The following is a 20,069-nucleotide window of genomic DNA, read 5'->3' on the forward strand; positions in this document are numbered from 1 at the left end:
AAAATTGCCATGGGCTTAACTGCTCCTTTAACACACTCCAGTTCCACAACTCTATCTGCACTGACATCATTCTGATCTTGAGCATTCCTTTTTTTTTATTTGTACTGTTCTAATAATGGTAACTATCATAAAGGTAGGCCATGTGGCTCTTTGAACCTGCTTAGCCGTTCAATAAGATAATAGTTGATTTAACTTGACATTCCCACCACACTCAAAGTACGTTTTTGAAATATATAAAAAAATTTCAACAACCTTTCAACCCTGTCCACCCCTGCTTATCAAGAACCTATTTATCTTTGCCTTAAGAACTGAGTCCCAAAGACTCTTGACCATCTGTGAGGAAAATATTTCTATTCAGCCTTAAATAGGTGATCCCTTAATTTTAAAGTGACTCTGAATTCCAGGCTCTTCCATAAGAACAACTATCTTTTCTAGGTCCACCTGTCAAGACTCTTCAGGAACTTGTGTGTTTCAATCAAGTTACGTTTTGCCCTTCTAACTCTAGTATGCCCTTCTTAACTCCCAGTGGATACATGATTTGGAGATGCTGGTGTTGGACTGGGCTGTACAAAGTTTAAAAGTCACACAACACCAGGTTATAGTCCAACAGATTTAATTGGAAAGCACACTAGCTTTCTGAGCGACGCTCCTTCATCAGGTGATAGTCATCTGATGGAGTGATGCTCCGAAAGCTAATGTGCTTCCCATTAAACCTGTTGGACTGTAACCTGGTGTTGTGTGAATTTTAACCAGTGGACACAAGCCTAGCTATCTCTCCTTTCCTCCTAACTTAATACATACATTCCAGATTTTAGTCTGCTAAATGTTCTCTGAAGTGAACTAAATGCATTTAGTTCCTTTCTTCGTCCGTTGTCAAGATATGGTCTCAAAACCCTGTAAACCTGAATCATAAGTTTCTTTGTTTTGTATTCAGTTCTCTTTGTAATAAATTATAATGTTTTGAGTTTTTTAATACTCTCTCGACCTAAATCGTAATCATTGGTGATCCATGTACTCGGATACTGAGACCCAGGCGCTCCATGATCTACATAATTTGTAAAAATCCTTCCTCTGAAATAGATTACTTCACAATTTCCTGTCATGTACTCAACTTGCCAGGTCATTGGCTATTTGCTTAACCTATTGATGTGCCTTGTAGTCTCCTGATGTCCTTTTTACAACTTATGTTCTTACCTAACTTTGAGGCACCCAATTTAGCAACTATATGTTTGGTTCCTTCATCTAAGTCATTTGAAATAAATGTTAAAGCATTGACGAATCTTTTATCAATGCCAATAAACCACCCCCACACAATGATCTCTTATTTTCAGCAGTGACATTTATTGTAGAACATTATCAAATATGTTCTGCAAATATAAGTACGTTTACCAGGTACCCTTTATCTGAAGAACATGCTACTTATTCACAGAGCCCCAATAAGTAATTTAAATATGGTAACTAGATGCTGAGCCTTTGGAGAATGCAACTGGGTAATAATAATAAAGAACAGGGAAATGGCAAAAATTTTGAACCAATGTCTTTCATTTGTTTTCATGGTGGATGATACTATAAATATCTTAAAGATAACAAATAAGCAAGTTTTAATGGGAGGCAAGATCTTGTAGACGTCTCTATCATGAAAGACAAATTATTTGACAAACTAATGAAACTAAAGGCAGGTTAGTCACCAGGTTCTCTTTTCAAGAAGCAAGGGAGATAGAAAGCAAGAAACTATAGGTTGATTAGCCTGACATTTATTGAGAAAATGAGAATATGTGCTCAATTTTTCTTTTATATTATTTCCAGAGGCTTTTTATTTTGTTAAAAGTTTCAAGTACTTGGATTTATCTAGTATTTTTATCTTCATGAAATGGTAGTTTCTTGCACAATTCATTCTATTTCCTGTACTTACTTCAGCAATTACTTTTCCAAACTATTTACTTGGTTGTGAAGCACTTTGGAATATCCTGAGGTTGTGAAAGCTATTATGTAAATGAAAGACTTAAATAGCATCTAATTAAGATGTTGAACCCATGGTACTTGTATATTCTGAGATATGCACAATTATGGGATTTAAATCTTGACACACCTTTCCATCTCTTATCTCCCAAGCAATGTTATAATTTAAAAATGCAAGTACTAAATTTTAATTACCACAACTTTTTTCTGTTTTTAATAAAAATCCATCAAGTTCAACTAGTCTGTTCATTTTGATTCATATTAACTTTGTCACTCCCAACTTGTTGCAATATCCAAGCAATACTCAAAAATATTTGTTGGATCTTAAAGCTGTTTAGGTGTTGTCCTGAATAGTTTTCCATATTTGTGTCACATTTCTTTTATGTATATATCTTAACTTCTCTTTATTAATCTTGCTCAGTTTTAACTAGTTTTTTTGTATTAACATTTTAAATGATTGTTGCTTTTAGTTCATGTATCCCAACTATTTTAGTTAATGTCTACCATTTCTGCAGAGCAATTATATCATACAGCTTGCAATTTTGAGAAAGCTGGTTAGGATTTGAATCTATCCAATCTGTGTCATGGAATGTATGAGACTAGCCACAGAAGACTGTCCCAACATCCATTTTGTGTTTGCATTGATTCCCATACAATTGAAATGGAGGGAACTTTGGAAAGGTCTCAAATCAGGTAGACCATCAGTTAGTTGGCCTGCCTAGTAAATTATGATCTTAGGCCATTTTTGGAAAAGAGCTACCTGTCCTTTCTGCTCTTTGCTTTTGTTTACAATTTGCTCAAAATTTGGATACTTCCAAGGTTCCAAGTTATGAAGTTGAATTCAATCGACCTGGTAATCTGAGCACACATCAGAAACACTGTAAAGCAACTGTAACTCCTTATATGCTAGACTATAGATATACTTTTAACATAAAAATTGTTTTAATTAATTAAATGAACTGGAATTCAGATTTTAGAAAGTCTGATATTTTCAACACACACTTGAAAACAATCTATGTAAAAATAGCAAATTGAACATTTGACCTTTAGGCAAAATTTTAAGAAACAATTAATTTATAAATTATTTAGTTTTAAAACTGGGTTTATAAAATGTTATGTTGTTGAAAGGAAACCGTCACTTTTTCTTGATGTGATTAAGATCAACAAGTTATTACTTCAGCGCCATGTTGTTGACTTTAAATTAGTGCCCACATTGTTATTCAAAATGGAATTTATCATGTTGAAATAATGAACTCACTGAAGCCTGGAGATGTTAGATCATTCATAGATCATACTTTAAAATACCATATATAACTGCAGGTCACTAGGACTCTTGTGGCACAGTGCTAGTGCCCATGTGTTTGAGTCAGGAGGGCTGGATTTAAGTCCCATCTTCATCAGAAGTGTGTAATAACATTTTTGAATACATTAATTAAAAATATTTATTCCAGGTCAAAACAAAGTCAATATTTTCAATATTTGTTATGTTAACACAGTCCATGCATCTGTCCCTTCTAATAATAGATGTAACTAATAAGCAGAGCAAAATTTATCATTGAATGGGGTATGATGCTAACAGTAACCACCCCCCACCTTTTCCTCCGCTACATCGATGACCACCCCCCACCTTTTCCTCCGCTACATCGATGACCACCCCCCACCTTTTCCTCCGCTACATCGATGACCACCCCCCACCTTTTCCTCCGCTACATCGATGACTGTATCGGCGCTGCCTCGTGCTCCCATGAGGAGGTTGAACAGTTCATCAACTTTACTAACACCTTCCATCCCGACCTGAAATTCACCTGGACTGTCTCAGACTCCTCCCTCCCCTTCCTAGACCTTTCCATTTCTATCTCGGGCGACCGACTCAACACAGACATCTATTATAAACCGACTGACTCCCACAGCTACCTGGACTACACCTCCTCCCACCCTGCCCCCTGTAAAAACGCCATCCCATATTCCCAATTCCTTCGTCTCCGCCGCATCTGCTCCCAGGAGGACCAATTCCAACACCGCACAGCCCAGATGGCCTCCTTCTTCAAGGACCGCAGATTCCCCCCAGACGTGATTGACGATGCCCTCCACCGCATCTCCTCCACTTCCCGCTCCTCCGCCCTTGAGCCCCGCTCCTCCAACCGCCACCAAGACAGAACCCCACTGGTTCTCACCTACCACCCCACCAACCTCCGCATACAACGTATCATCCGCCGCCATTTCCGCCACCTCCAAACGGACCCCACCACCAAGGATATATTTCTCCCCTCCCCTATCAGCGTTCCGCAAGGACCACTCCCTTCGTGACTCCCTCGTCAGATCCACACCCCCCACCAACCCAACCTCCACCCCCGGCACCTTCCCCTGCAACCGCAGGAAATGTAAAACTTGCGCCCACACCTCCACACTCACTTCCCTCCAAGGCCCCAAGGGATCCTTCCATATCCGCCACAAGTTCACCTGTACCTCCACACACATCATCTATTGCATCCGCTGCACCCGATGTGGCCTCCTCTATATTGGTGAGACAGGCCGCTTACTTGCGGAACGCTTCAGAGAACACCTCCGGGCCGCCCGAACCAACCAACCCAATCACCCCGTGGCTCAACACTTTAACTCTCCCTCCCACTCCACCGAGGACATGCAGGTCCTTGGACTCCTCCACCGGCAGAACACAACAACACGACGGCTGGAGGAGGAGCGCCTCATCTTCCGCCTGGGAACCCTCCAACCACAAGGTATGAACTCAGATTTCTCCAGTTTCCTCATTTCCCCTCCCCCCACCTTGTCTCAGTCGGTTCCCTCAACTCAGCACCGCCCTCCTAACCTGCAATCCTCTTCCTGACCTCTCCGCCCCCACCCCACTCCGGCCTATCACCCTCACCTTGACCTCCTTCCACCTATCCCACCTCCATCGCCCCTCCCCCTAGTCCCTCCTCCCTACCTTTTATCTTAGCCTGCTTGGCTCTCTCTCTTATTCCTGATGAAGGGCTTATGCTCGAAACGTCGAATTCTCTATTCCTGAGATGCTGCCTGGCCTGCTGTGCTTTGACCAGCAACACATTTGCAGCTATGATGCTAACAGGCTGAGTAACTTGGTTCTGATGTGGTACCTGTAATATAACAGAACTCTTAATGTTCTTTTCAACTCTCTGCACCAGGAAACAAATTCTGCAAGGCTTACCTTAGGTGTAAGACATTCCCATTTATCTAAATAGCAAAAGCTTAATATCAGTGATCAGAAAAAAAAACTTCTTGAAATGTTTTTGCATGTGTCAGATTTTTGAAAAGATATGGTTTATATGAACGGTGAAAAGATATGAGAATAAATATCTGGACTGGGGTTCTACCAAAGAAAACTTAACTTTCACTGATAAATTGTAGTAATTCTTTGACAACTACATTAAACAATAATCTTGTTAGAAATTCAAATAACAGGTGTGAAATGGAATGTTACTGGTCAATGTGGCCTTCATTTGTAGTGAGCTCACTAATACTAAAGAAGAATAGTTGAAAAAATGCAATAAACTGGGAGATAAATGTGAAACTAATGTTTCAATCATTTTTTTTATTTTATTATACATTCCAGATTCAAAGATACAAATCAAAGTGAATAAATACTTTTCTAAGACAATAGGCTTTTAGTACACATAATTTGTATAATGCAAAAACCTTTAAACTGTTCTTAATTGTTCCCACACAGAAATGCAAACAGTAGGAAACTGTCCATGTTTGATTGTGACACTCCATCCCTATTGTTGCACAGCTCTAAAATTTTAGCCAAGCTGCTGGCATACTGGCTCAACTCAACAGCTTTGGAAGTGGAACCTATAAAACAACATAAGGAGAAAACTATGAATTTAAGCATTTATCCTAACAGAATTATGAAATAATTGCACAGGCTACTTTGTTACAGGCAGCATGTTTCCTTAAAGCAATAGCATTTATTTGCATAGTGCATGTTCAGAACCTTGCAAAATTCCAGAATGCTTTACATCACCCAAGGAATAATATTTAAGTACGGTTAGTGTTCTCTAAGTAAATGCAACACGTTATGTGTACACAGAAACATTCAACTGACAGCAATCCAGTTGAGAGACCAGCTAATTTGTTTTGGGTGGTGATAATTAAAGAAGGAATGTTAACTATAATTGTCAGAAATGATTATGCTGTCTCACAATTTATGATTGTCTCTGTTTTGTTTCAAACTTTAAAAAGAGCAAGAATGCAAAAGAAAAATAGATATTTTCTCCTGCTTCTCTAATCCTGAAGTTTGTATATGCGAGAGAGTAAGGGCTGCTGAGTATCTCAATTATGAGTCAACACCTTCAGGATCATTATTTTTAAGTATTACCTGGTAATACATTTCACACTCTGACTATATCGAAGCACAGGGCTGTTATAATTCCCAAACTAAGTAACATCATAGTTAGAGCAATTCCTTGGTGAGTTGGCTATTACATGTCATTAGTTGATGTTTGAAATGTTTCAGTTAGTTGTTCAAAGCTTTGTGTCCAAAATACTTGAGTAAATTTGCCAATGAATTATGTGTACAAGCAAGAGTGGAAGGTATCTTATGTTTTTGTTCAAAGTTAAGTTGACATAGAAAATAGGCACAATGTCTCCCATAGATTATATATAATATATATATATATATATATATATAACATTATTCATATTTTTGCTGTTTTTCTGACTTTGCTGAGATACTATATTTAAGTGAGTTAACACAATTATTAAAGTAGGGAAGTGTCATTTGAATGTGATAAACACTGCCAGTAATTTCTAATTCTCAACTTTACAAGATAATACTTACATGTGGCAAAAGACATCAGCATTAACTTTCTTCATTACTGCAGTAAAGAAAATATAAAAAAACTCTGTCCAAAATCTATTTGAAGCTAATTGGGCTGATAGGTCACTGGAAGAGCTTTAAAAAAAGACAAAGAAGCCCTAGAAAGACAGACAGTACACAAAGTAGATGGGTCACCCTGCCCAGATGGAAAGCATCCCAGCTTGCTGAGGATACTAAGAGTAGAAATTGTGGAAGTGCTGATCACAATCCTCGTTAGACACAAGATCGTGTGAGCGTGCTGGGCACTGGAAATGTTACATACAAAATAAGAGGAGAAAGGTAAACCTGGCAACTACATGTCAGTCGGTTTAATGTTGGTGGTGGGAAAGCTTTTAGAAAAAATGAACAGCATTTGAATAAGCGTGGATTAATACAGGAAAACAAGCATGGATTTATTAATGATGAATATATTCCACCCCTGAGTATCCGTACCTCACTGCAGTAGAGTATTCCTGAGATTCGCATTCCTCTGAGTGAAAACAAAACTTGCCCTCATCTCATCTTGAATGGCCAACATATTATACTGAGATCGTTGTTTTCAATCAAAATAAGTCCTAACTTTGCATCTCCCCTTTGAAATCTCTGAGAATTTTCTGTGTTACAATTAAACCTTTTCTCTTCTTCCAAATGCTAGAGGATGTACCAGGAGGATCATTCTATCCAATTTCTTCTTACAGAACATTCATCTCATCCCAGAAAATGTTCCATGGAAGTTTTGCCACAGTCCCTTCGAACAAAAGTACATCTTTCTTCCAGTAAAAACACAGTTTTATGTGGTATTCCAATAGTGCAGTAAGGCCCATATTATTATAGCAAGACTTCTTTACCCTTACACTTTAAATTTTTTGTCAAAAGGCAAACAAACCTTTTGCCTCCCAGATCACGTACATAGCTGCATGTTACCTTTCTGTGACTGTGTACATGAATGCACAAATCCCTTTGAATGCCAACAGTTAGAGTCACAGAGCCATAGACATGCAAATAGACCCTATGGTCCAACTCGTCCATGCTGACCACAAATCCTGAACTAATTTAGTCCTATTTGCCTATACTTCGCCCATATCCTGTTCAACCCTTCCTATTCATATACCCATTTGGATGCATTTTAAATGCCGTAATTGTCCCAGCCTTCACTACTTCCTCTGGCAGCTCATTCTATACATGTATCACGGTCTGTGTGAAAAAGTTGCCCCTTAGGTCTCTTTTAAATTTTTCTCATCTCACCCTAAACCTATGCTCTCTAATTCAGGACTCCCCCATGCCAACGAAAATACCTTGTCTATTTACTTCTCCATGCCCCTCATGATTTTCTAAACCTCTATAAGGTCACCGCTCAGCTTCTGGCGCTCCAGGAAAATATCTCCAGCCGATTCAACCTCTCCTGATACCTCAAACACTCCAATCCTGGCAACACCCTTGTAAATCTTTTCTGAACCTTTCAAGTTTCACAACATCCTTCCAATTTGTGGGAGGCCAAATTGGACACAGTATTCCAAAAGGGCCTAACCACTGTCCTGTACAGTCGCAACATGACCTCCCAACTCCTTTACTCGCTGCTCTTACCAATAAAGGAAAGCCTATCCATGCTTTGCAATTAATGAATTGCAATTAATCACTCTAATTCATAACATAGTGAAATTCTATGCTAAGGATTTGTAATTATTAAACACTACGTTGCCACAAGATTTAACAGTTGTAAATTTTCCTGAATATGTTTTCATAATGCCAGTACAAGGAATAAATTCAGCTCAAAGATTATTACCAGGATCAGGCTGCACAAACAGGATTGATCTCAGTTCATTACTCCAAACACCGATCCTATCTACCTGAATCACCACTTTCAAGAAACTATGAACCTGCACTTCAAGGTCACTTTGTTCCGCAACACTCCCAGGACTTTACAACGAAGTGTATAACTTCTGCCTTAATTTACTTTTCCAAAATGCAGCACCTCACATTTATCGAAATTAAACTCCATCTGCCACCCATCAGCCCATTGACCCATCTGGTCAAGATCCCGTTGTATTGAGGTAACCTTCTTCGCTGTCCACTACACCTCCAATTTTGGTGTCACCACTTACTAACTATACCTCCTATGTTCACATCCAAATCATTTATATAAATGATGAAAAGCAGCGGACCCAGTATTGATCCTTATGGCACACCACTGGTCATAGGCCTCCAGTCTGAAAAGCAACCCTCCACCAGCACCCTCTGTATTCTACTTTGAGCCAATTCTGTATCCAAATGGCCAGTTCTCCCTGTATTCCATGTGATCTAACCTTGCTAACTAGTCTACCATGAGGAACCTTGTTGAATACCTTACTGAAGTCCATACAGATCATGGCCACCATTCTGCCCTAATCAATTTACTCATTATTCACTTTAAAAAAAAATTCTTATTTTCTATTTTCCTAATAAATGGTAATCTTCCATTACCCCACAATATATTCCATTGGCCAATTACTTGTCCAGTCACTTATCTGATTTTTATCTCTCTCCTGCCTCTTTCCTGCCTCCTCATTGCTTATTAACCCACCTCACATTGTATTTTCTGCAACATGGTAATATTAAACTTGGTGCTGTCATCAATGTAAATTTTAAGTAAGTGATCCTTGTGTCACTCCATTAGTTACAACCTGCCAACCTAAAAATGGCCCGTTTATTCCTGCTCTCTATTTTCAATCTCCAAAACCATGTAAATATAAAACTCCCAATTCCATTAGTGGCAGATATCAAATACCTTCTGAAAATTCAGGTATACTACAAGTGCCAGAAAAATAAACTAACAGATCTGTGAAAGACAACTTTTGTAAATAGTTATAAAAAATAAAGCAGATCAGATAGCATCTGTGGAGACAGAAATGGAGTTAAAGTTTCAGGTCATAAATGGGTAAAGTTGCAAATGTATTGGGTCTTTGGGTGTGCTTGTGATATTGCAACACCAGGAGGAGCACTTCCCTCACATGTGCTAATGCAGTCAATAACTTTTTTTACACTATTTAAGAAATTTGTTAGCTTCTTCAAAAGCATTTAGCTATTATTATTAACGATGTTTTGCAATTAATCACTCTATTTCATAACATAGTGAAATTCTATACTAAGGGTTTGTAATTATTAAACACTGCATTGCCAGAAGATTTAACAGTTGTGAATTTTCCTGAATATGTTTTCAAAGCGCCAGTACAAGGAATAAATTCAGCTCAAAGATTATTACCAGGACCAGGCTGCACAAACAGGATTGATCTCAGTTCATTACTCCAAATAAAATTATCTCCAAATAGGTTACAAAAGTATTGGACACACAAAACATGGAGGAAAAAGCAGTTTTTAAACTGGTCTGAATTGTTTAACACACTGGTTGAGATTATATTTGGTACAAATACAGACACAGCTCTAAGGGCTGGCAGATCCTCCCTGGTTGTGGAAAAATAATTATTCAGCAAAGAGAATTTTAATTGCCAGTGTTTTTGTCAGGAGCTGCAAGTGAGTCTGCTTTCTGGGCTAAAAGCATATGCCTAAAATGATCCTGGTGACTGACTAGTGGGTGTCAAGAATATTGGTATAGGTTTTAAGCAAGTGAAAGGGGGGATGAAAAGAAGAACAAAAGAGAAGGTTTGTTCTTGGATGGAGGAAATGAGAAATTCGATCACAAAAGAGATGCTGATGCATGCCCAAAGGAAGAGGTAGTAGGAGAAGCAAAGAATCCATTGTTTTAGAATGAATAAATAAACAAAATGTAGGCAGAACTTATTTTCTGAAGATGGCAAACTTAATGTTGAGTCCAGAAGGTTATAAAGTGTCTAATTAGAAAAATGATATTCAGATCTTTTAACTACTTTGAGCTTCATTGGAACACTGCATGAAGCTGAGCACAGAGACGCCAGCGTGAGAATTAAAATGGCAATTATTAGAAGCTCAAGATCATGACTGTGAACTGAATAGAGTTGTGTCTGAAAGTAGTCACCCAGTTTGTGTATGATCCCTTAATGTGGAACAGACCGTATTGTGAATAGCAATATGGTACCTATATATTACTGTATCACCAGCAAGGAGTATTTAGGATCATGAGCACAGATTTAAATTCCAAGCTACTTACTGCAATTTAAAAGGTAAAGTTGCCAGAGTCATACCAGACGACAGGGCTACTCTATCATTAGAAAGAGAAAACTGGTGATTGTTTAACCTGAATGCCACCATAAATTAGACAAGGCGAGAAGTTGACATCCTTCACGGTAGCCTCACTCACACAGGGATTAAACCTGTACTATTAGTATCAGCCTGTATGACAGGCTAGCCATCATGCCAGCTGAGCTAATCAACCCCATTGCACCTTATGCTCATGCTGAGCTTTAAGAACCTCAATGTCCTGGGTTTGATTTTTGATCACTTATCCCAACCAGGGGAAGAGTACAAGCTTAGAATCGGCCACTGTTCTCCTGTGGTTATGACCATGTGGTATACTTCAATGGATATTAAATTGTGTTGAAGCTAAAAATGAGCTGAACTACTGAAATTTTACTGTGCAGAGATTAAGGAGGCCCACTCTAACTAGGTATTGGAGGTTTGCAAGCACACATAGGAATCTAATCCGGCTTTTGAAAAGAAGGATGCTAAAATAATCTCAGGTCCATCAAGTCTCACCCTAGCATGAATTAATCTCTTCCAGACAGGAGGAAGTGGAGAAGGAATAGTCCTAAAAGATTAAAATAAGCTTAGGTGCTAATATCACCATCTTATTACCCAATGAAAACAGAATATTCTCCAATTAAGAAAATGGTGTCCTGCTAAATTGCCATTTCACCGTAATAATTTTTAAGCCGTTCATTTACTTAAGGAAACATATTCAAAAGTTTAGGAAAGAATTTCAAGTTTAGGAATGAATGTTTTCTGTGGAACGTTTCTTATGGAGTATGTTTTCTTATGATATTATGGAGTATGATTTCAGAAACATCATAAATAAGAACAGATGTTAAATCTTCCCATTCTACTATTGCTAAAACAAAGCTACATAATTATCACGAATAGGCTTTTTATATCATTCCCATCAGACAATTTCAATGCAACACATTAATAGGGCAACTAAGAGTTATTGATAAGTATGTAAACATTTTTACAATACCTAAAATTAGATTATAATTGAGCAAAACTCCACCCCTAAGTTGTCTTCATAATTCAGTGGACAATGTCCCTTTTCACTGAGACTTGTCTTTTTATGAGTACAATGGTTATATTTAGGCATGATGCTCATGAGGCAGTAGTATTGTATAACAATAATGACTTAGAGAATGTTAGAAGAGCTTATTGAGACTTTAATAAACTTTACAAGGTCTTGTCAATATCTCACATGCATTAATTGGAAAAATGCAGGCACATAGCACTAAGTTAAATAGACTAAAAATGGCAGCCTCTATACAATTATTTTGCAATACATTAGCTGTCATGAGGTAAGTAGCAGCATGTGGTCTGAGAATTTTCACACATAGTCTAACGTTCTGCTTGCAAATGAATTTTGTTTTAGTTTGTGATTTTTGGATGAAACAAAAGGTTTGCATTTTGGAAGAAGAGTTCATTTTTGAATGTGTAAAACGTTACCCCATGGAACAAGAGTGTTTGCAGTTGATGCACATTTAAAAATTAGTTCCCGTTATTGTCAGTGACATTTTTAAACTATAAGAAAATTCATATTAAACACAATCATCAATGACACAGTGTATTTCAGTATTGTAGCTTTTTGTTCTCTCACAGTGGCATAAAATAGGGACGATTGAGGTGAGGCAAAATATTAATTCTCACATAAAACTTGTGTTTATGTGAAACTGAAGATATTCAACATGAAACATTGAAACAATACTTACATTGCATTATGAGTGGGATAGAACATATAACCATAGTGAAGCACTGAGTTCTGAGGAATTTTCTGAATAGTGAAGAAAATTGGAATGTATGACTACATCTTTAAGTAGAAAATAATGGATACCTGAGAGTTTAAGTAGAGGTTCATGGATAACTTGGCATGATTACAAAGCAGTATAGTGATGGAAGATTGCATGGTGCCTAAACTACATAAAGACTATTTTAGTTTTTTTGGAGGGATTGGAGAAGGATATGAGTTGGATTGGATAAAATAATATTTAACAAATCCCAAAATAAAAGGTGGAACTAAGCAATCATCTGTCAAATCTTTAAGTTCTAAAAAAGAGCCATGCCAGAAAAATTGGACATTTTCCTTTCTTTACAAAGATGCTTGATTTGTTGAGTTTTTCCAGGGTTTATTTAACCTTTTGTTTCCAATTTCCAGCATCTGTTGCATTTTGTTTTATCATTCCTAAGGTTGAATGTTTGACTTTAAAAAAAAGTTTGCAAATGAGTTTGCTCTTAACCTATTAAAATCTTAATTACGCAAGGAAAATTGATACCAGTTATGACTTATAGCCAGATGAATGGCGTTGATTAGAAAGAAGTTATAAAACACCACTGGGAATGTATGGAAACACTACTCACAGGTTTTAAATAAGCCACGTTGCTCTGACGAATATCATTTAACAACAGATCTCGAGGGGTATTTTCAACTAAAGGAGCTTGTCGAGTCCTGGGAACTGGCTTTAGTGACTTTAACATTGCCTTCAGGTTTGGTTTGTCATTCCCGTCTGTAGTACAAATTTTAATTTTACTTTGTTTTTTGGGAATTTTTCTGAGCTGTACTCGAACAATTTTCTTTGGACGATTGTAACAGATATTTGGTGGAAGGGGAGGTTCTTCACAGAGGGTGGAGTGATTGGGCACATATCCATCCACCATCTCCAGCAGGCTTGGGTTAATTTTTTGACAGGCATTCATCATCAATTCTTGTTCCTGCATAACCTGGTTTCTCTGCTGCTCCAACCTCCGTTGTCTCTGTTGATCTAGATTGCGACTTAGCAAGTTGGTGACCACCATTCTGGGCCCTGGCAGCTCAAAGTGATAACCCAACTTCAGGAGGGTGGTGTTGGCTTTGAGAAGTCTGGCAATCTCCATCTCAGCATGATGACCCAACATATGTCTCTGGTTGTGAAACCTCAACTCAGTAAGAATCTCATTGAACTGTAAGCACCTCATGATAGCCACAATGCCTTTTCCTGTGATGAAATTGGATTCAATATTGAGGGTAACAATTTTTTTGTTCTCTCTTAGCATGTTGGCTATGGCAAAGGCGATTTCATCATCAGCGCCTGTATTTGTGATGCTGAATGAAGTGACATGTTTGTTCTTCTTCAAAGCTTCCACAAAGCTTTTCAGCATATCTTTTGGGATGTTTTCCACATTGTTCAGGTTGACCTCTTTAAGGTCAGGTTTGTTATTGCGAATATCTGCCAATGACTCATCCAAGAGCGTTGGGTTTCCCGAAGGCCTTGCAGTCAGTTTGAGGAAACTACTGTCCAGTCCTACCTTCTTTCCTACCTTTCCTTTTCTTGGTTTCACCTCAGCATTTTCTTGGCTTTCTTTGGGTGGTGTAGAAATTTCTTCTTCGCTGCCTTTTTTATTGTTATTGCATTCAACCTGTTCTTCAGTGGAGGAACGAGCCTCTGTCTTATTGCACAAGAGAATGGGGTCTTCAATCTTCGGCTGGTCATTAGGTTGATCCGGAATGGACTTCCCCGATCCCTCCAGCTGGTTACTGCCATTGTCTTCGGTTTGAGGTTCAGGTTCAATCACTGGCAGATCTTTGGCTTGCTGTGCCTTCATCATCTCCAATGTCTCTTTCTCTTTCTCTGATTTGTATTTGATTTCTTTGTTCTCCAGTTTATTATCTTGCTGAATCCGCTGACCATTTCCATTCAGATGTTTGGTACTTTCTTCTTCTTTATCTCTGTCTCTTTCACTTTTACTCTTCTCTCCTTCACACTCCTTTTCAGCTGGTGCTTCTTCAGTTCTTCCTTCTACAGTCTGCTGTTGGAAAGACAGACTTTCAGTTTTGTGTCATTTTTTTGTTTTCGGCAATGTACAGTTTCATAATTCTAATAAAGTTCAAGCACAAATGTTATAAACACCACTCTTACTATACAAAATTTTCTCATAAAAATCAGAATCATTCAATTAGAAATTCTTCAAAGCCATTTTTAAGATTTCCACTGTTTCATTTCAGTACAGTACAAATTTAACTCCCAGCCAGGAAATGAATGAATGTATCACAGTCTATTTCGCCCATATTCAAGTGAATTTGTTAATTTTCTACATGTACAACTGGCTGTATCCAAATGCAGGGTAAGATTCCATATAGAATCCCTACAATGTGTGAGCAGGCCATTCAGCCTATCGAGTCCACACCAACCCTCTGAACAGCATCCTAACCAGACCCTATCCCTGCATTTCCCATGACTAATCCACCTAGCCTGCACACTATGGGCAATTCAGCATAGCCAACCCACCTAATCTGCATATCTTTAGCCTGTGGGAGGAAACTGGAGCTCCCAGACGAAATCCACGCAGACATGGGGAAAATGTGCAAACTCCACACGAACAGTCACAACAGCTGGAATCAAACCCAGGTCCCTGGCACAGTGAGGCAGCAATGTTAACCACTGAGCCACCACGCCACCTCAATGCTGGTGGGAAGCTGGGCAGTTACTGAAACCCAGTGCCAAACTAGAAGGAATAAGGTCCAGTTTATATGTTGGAGTTGCAATATCTCAGGTACAGTGGATATTGTGAGAGTGGAAGCAATATCTTTGGATATTCTAGGAAAACTGTTATGTGGGTTTCATGGCTGTTTCTGTACGGGGTTACAACGGGTTTCACTGAGGCAGTATCACTCTGCTTTCTTGTTCCTCCAGCTACTCTTCAGCACACACTCACCTCGCTGTTCAGCAGAATGACCGGGATCCTTTCCTCCTCCAGCAAACGGCTGGACTCCTTCTCCCAGTACAAGTAGTCAATCAGGGATCTGTGATCGAAGGAGCCAGTGGGAGCTTTCTCTGTGTGATCCCTCTGCCTCTGCCCTAAGGGCACAAGCGGGTCAGGGTCCAGAACTTCCATCTCGTTTTGCAGTTCCTTCAATTCTTCGGGAGACAGAGTTGCCAGGATTTCATCCTCATCCAGCTCCCCGCTGTTGGGCTCTTTGTCGTCCTGTTCCTGGCTGCAGTCAGACATGGTCGGTGCCTTCTGGAAGAAGATCGCTGGGAAAAGTTGGGACTTCAGCTGGAGACTTCCTGTCCCTCGGTCTTCCCGGAGCAAATGTCCAGAACTCAGCACGCAGCAGTGCTGCCGAGCTGCCTGCGGTCTATATTAAGCACAACTCTCTGCCAAAATAGTCCTGGACTCTGCACTGTTTTTTTTTCAGCAGCTTCTGTCAGCTGCAGGAGTCACCCTGACATTTCACTCCAGCTGGGCCCCTTTCACTCCAGGTCACAGAAGGTTTTCGAGAACATTCGCTTGGCAGCCTAATCTCAAACTGATTAGGGCAAAGCATTTACGATGTAAATATTAGTATTTCTGTATGTGTTAATAGTGGAGTTGGGGGAACATGTTCATTCCGATTTTTATTGGGATCATTAACTCTTCGCTGGGGAGGGATGTGACGACAGAAGTGCTGTGGTTATTGACCTCGTTGGAATTTGACTTGGCTCCTGAATTTGAAGTTACCCCTCTGAGTTTCCAGAGTCTCCCCAACATTTTCTTCCCAGCCACGTTAATTGGCGCAAAACGCTGCAGCCCTGCAACTTCATGAAAAGTTCTGAAACCCCCGTGAGATGCAAAAATAACAGGAATAGCCAAAGGGATTGTCTGAATGGGGAAACGGAGAGAGGAATGCATTAAGCCCACAGTTTATAGTAACCGAAGGGGTCATGTGGTGGCTATTTTCAAAACGGGATACGTGCACATGTGCCTGCAGGAATTCAAAGATTGTTTGAAGACTTTATCAAAGAAAAATAGGCATGATTCATATAGAAACGACGATTTTTCCGCATTGGTGTAGATTATAAATTTGGCATTTGGAACAATTAGATCCAAATTTGGACAATACCAGTCACATCAGCAGATGAGACTGCATGATATCAGGTTAGCACTAGTTTGGTTGTCTCTGGCATACACAAAGGATGCCCATGGGAACAATGTCCTCAAGATGGTGCACTTCACTGGAAGTGACTGCCAGAAAAGCACACAGCCACAACCGCCCTCTGCCCCCCCACTCCCCGTCCCCCAGCCTCAGACTGAACCAAGCAACAGAATCATGATTTTGTTTCAACATTTTGGGGTATTAGAAAGGAACTTGGAACGTAATTCTTTCTGAATTGGCCCTCATTTTTATCTGCTTTATTGGTTCCACCAGGAATGGCCCCAGGTCGGTAGAGAGTGAGTCGCAATAGACAAGTCTTTATGGGACATCCTGGGTGAACCACTGGTCTTTTGTGCTTTACTGTCTGGAGTAAATAATTTGGGGTGAACTCCATTTACATTGTGCAGCTAGGTGTGGCTCTACAGGAAGCTAAATCCCCAATGGGGAAGGGTCGTATGCTTTCCTGTTGACAAGGGGCAGAACGCAGGAAGATACTATTATCCTCACAGTTCACAACTATGTTCAATATCAAGGGCTCAATCACAGTTGACATTATGATGCATGATGCTCTAATTTCTCTGTAGGTATGTAGAAGCAATGGGAACTGGATTTGAGAACTGGCAGCATTAGCAGATCCGTGAGGGTGAGGTCAGGTATCTGAATGTTATGCCTGAGTGCCAGTAAGATCTACTGTATGAATGATGGAGATATGAGCAGATTGAGAGGTTGGTGGTGTGGCGAATAGTGGATGTCACTTTGCATGGAACTTGTTATGAAAGCTGTGGAGATTGATACAGAAATTGAAACTTCAGTTAAAGCTGAATGGAAGAACTGACAAGATTTAATGTTCTAAGACATATACAAGATCACACAGACTAGAAGCACAACTGACTGATCAGTATTTGTACAGCCAACTACTTTAAATGATAGAATATAACTTTCAACACCACTGAATAAACTCAATACCAGGGATATGTCACACAACCCTTTAAGTAGACATTCAACTGTCCACAAATCACTCTAAAACAATTCTTAGTTTCTGATCTATTCCTGTACCGGCCTAGGAATATTTAACTCGAGAACTATCTTTCACAGTGCAAGTTTTCCTGGAGATTTCTCCCTTTAGGTAAAGCTAGACAAATCTTCCATCTTTGTTTAACTACCTATAAATTCAGCATTCACAATCTAACCAAGAGCCCTCACCCTCATTCTGGTACAGTGAAACAAACATTTGGTCTCTAGCTCTTTTTCTTTCTTCCAGACTCTGATAGACCAATTTATCTGATTGTGGTATTCAGTGTTATTTTAGGGAAGTCTGTAACACAATCTTCAGAATGGCTTCCTCTTGAACCTTCCCCATAGCAATATGAATCACAAATAAGTCTGAAATCCAAGTAGAAATGCTGAATAACTATTATTTAGACTCTAACTCTATCCTGGAATTAATTCTTTAAAACCTGTGATGTTAATACTCCCTGGGGATTGGAAGGCCTCGGTCTGTCACCTGCACCACAGCTATGTTCACTACTGTCTGCAGCCTTACACCTTCTTCCCAACACTAAAACCTTTAATAATCCCTTCATCCAGAGCTGTAGTTGTCAGATGTCAGCACAGGTCACATGACATGCTTCACTTTCTATTAACTTAAAGACAATGTTCCAAAACATCATAATTTTATAAACCTCATACTGTAACAGATACATGCCAGGTCTTTGGGTCTAGATAATGGAAATTGATCAGGCAGCATCCAAGGAACAGGAAATTCGACGTTTCGGGCACAAGCCCTTCATCAGGAATGAGGAAAGTGTGTCCAGCAGGCTAAGTTAAAAGGTAGGGAGGAGGGACTTAGGGGAGGGGCGATGGAGATGTGATAGGTGGAAGGAGGTCAAGGTGAGGGTGATATGCCGAAGTGGGGTGGGGGCGGAGAGGTCAGGAAGAGGATTGCAGGTTAGGAGGGCGGTGCTGAGTTCGAGGGAATCGACTGAGACAAGGTGGGGGGAGGGAAAATGAGGAAACTGGAGAAATCTGAGTTCATCCCTTGTGGTTGGAGGGTTCCCAGACGGAAGATGAGGCGCTCTTCCTCCAACCGTCGTGTTGTTATGTTCTGGCGATGGAGGAGTCCAAGGACCTGCAGTTGTCTGGGCGGCGATCGCGGAGGCTGCGAGGTCGGTGGGGGCGGAAGTGACGTCACGGTCGTTGTCGGCCGTTGGTGCCGCGGGCGCTGTAGCGGCCATGTGTATATTGGCGTCCGACAGATTGCAGAGGCCGATGGAAGATTCTGGAACAGTTGAGGAACCATGAGTGTGGGGGTCCTCCGTATACAGCATATCATCCACCGTCATTTCCACCACCTCCAAACAGACCCCACCACCAGGGATATATTTCCCTCCCCTCCCCTATCAGCGTTCCGCAAAGACCACTCCCTTCGTGACTGCCTCGTCAGGTCCACACCCCCCACCAACCCAACCTCCACTCCCAGCACCTTCCCCTGCAACCGCAGGAAATGCAAAACTTGCGCGCACACCTCCTCCCTTACCTCTCTCCAAGGCCACAAGGGATCCTTCCATATCCGCCACAAATTCACCTGCACCTCCACACACATCATCTATTGCATCCGCTGCACCCGATGTGGCCTCTATATTGAGGAGACGGGCCGCCTACTTGCGGAACGCTTCAGGGAACACCTCTGGGATGCCCGGAACAACTAACCCAACCACCCCGTGGCTCAACACTTTAACTCTCCCTTCCACTCCACTGAGGACATGCAGGTCCTTGGACTCCTCCATCGCCAGAACATAACAACACGACAGTTGGAGGAAGAGCGCCTCATCTTCCACCTGGGAACCCTCCAACCAGAAGGGATGAACTCAGATTTCTCCAGTTTCCTCATTTCCCCTCCCCCCACCTTGTCTCAGTCGATTCCCTCGAACTCAGCACCGCCTTCCTAACCTGCAATTTTCTTCCTGACCTCTCCGCCCTCACCCCACTCCGGCCTATCACCCTCACCTTGACCTCCTTCCACCTATCACATCTCCATCGCCCCTCCCCCAAGTCCCTCCTCCCTACCTTTTATCTTAGCCTGCTGGACACACTTCCCTCATTCCTGATGAAGGGCTCGTGCCCGAAACGTCGAATTTCCTGTTCCTTGGATGCTGCCTGACCTGCTGCGCTTTAACCAGCAACACATTTTCAGCTCTGATCTCCAGCATCTGCAGACCT

At 40.5% G+C, this 20,069-nt stretch overlaps 1 protein-coding gene across 2 annotated transcripts; it reads right to left on the reverse strand.

Moving 5' to 3' along the window:
• Positions 1–5,548: 5,548 nt before the first annotated feature.
• Positions 5,549–16,103, reverse strand: lmod3 (leiomodin 3 (fetal)). 2 transcript variants are annotated; one of them, XM_060835210.1, is made up of 3 exons: positions 15,650–16,103; positions 13,319–14,740; positions 5,549–5,787 (listed from the first exon to the last, which is right to left on the reverse strand). In XM_060835210.1, the coding sequence occupies exons 1-3, from the start codon at positions 15,941–15,943 to the stop codon at positions 5,761–5,763; spliced, it is 1,743 nt and encodes a 580-aa protein (XP_060691193.1). In that variant the 5' UTR covers positions 15,944–16,103; the 3' UTR covers positions 5,549–5,760. The 2 variants fall into 2 exon arrangements, with proteins under 2 accessions (XP_060691193.1, XP_060691192.1); XM_060835209.1 differs by having other exon boundaries at positions 13,319–14,743.
• Between the last annotated feature and the right edge of the window lie 3,966 nt (positions 16,104–20,069).

The sequence above is a fragment of the Hemiscyllium ocellatum genome, chromosome 14 (assembly GCF_020745735.1).
Source record: "Hemiscyllium ocellatum isolate sHemOce1 chromosome 14, sHemOce1.pat.X.cur, whole genome shotgun sequence".
NCBI classification, from domain to species: Eukaryota; Metazoa; Chordata; class Chondrichthyes; order Orectolobiformes; family Hemiscylliidae; genus Hemiscyllium; species Hemiscyllium ocellatum.

Bases quoted from the DNA above. Each gene is read 5' to 3' on its own strand.
- lmod3 (XM_060835209.1), bottom strand. From the start codon at position 15,943: ATGTCTGACTGCAGCCAGGAACAGGACGACAAAGAGCCCAACAGCGGG. The intron at 14,744-15,649 runs GTGAGTGTGTGC...TCTTTCCAACAG, and splicing joins TCATTCTGCTGAACAGCGAG to CAGACTGTAGAAGGAAGAAC. The intron at 5,788-13,318 runs GTGAGTAGTGTT...GTTGTTTTATAG, and splicing joins ACGTGGCTTATTTAAAACCT to GTTCCACTTCCAAAGCTGTT.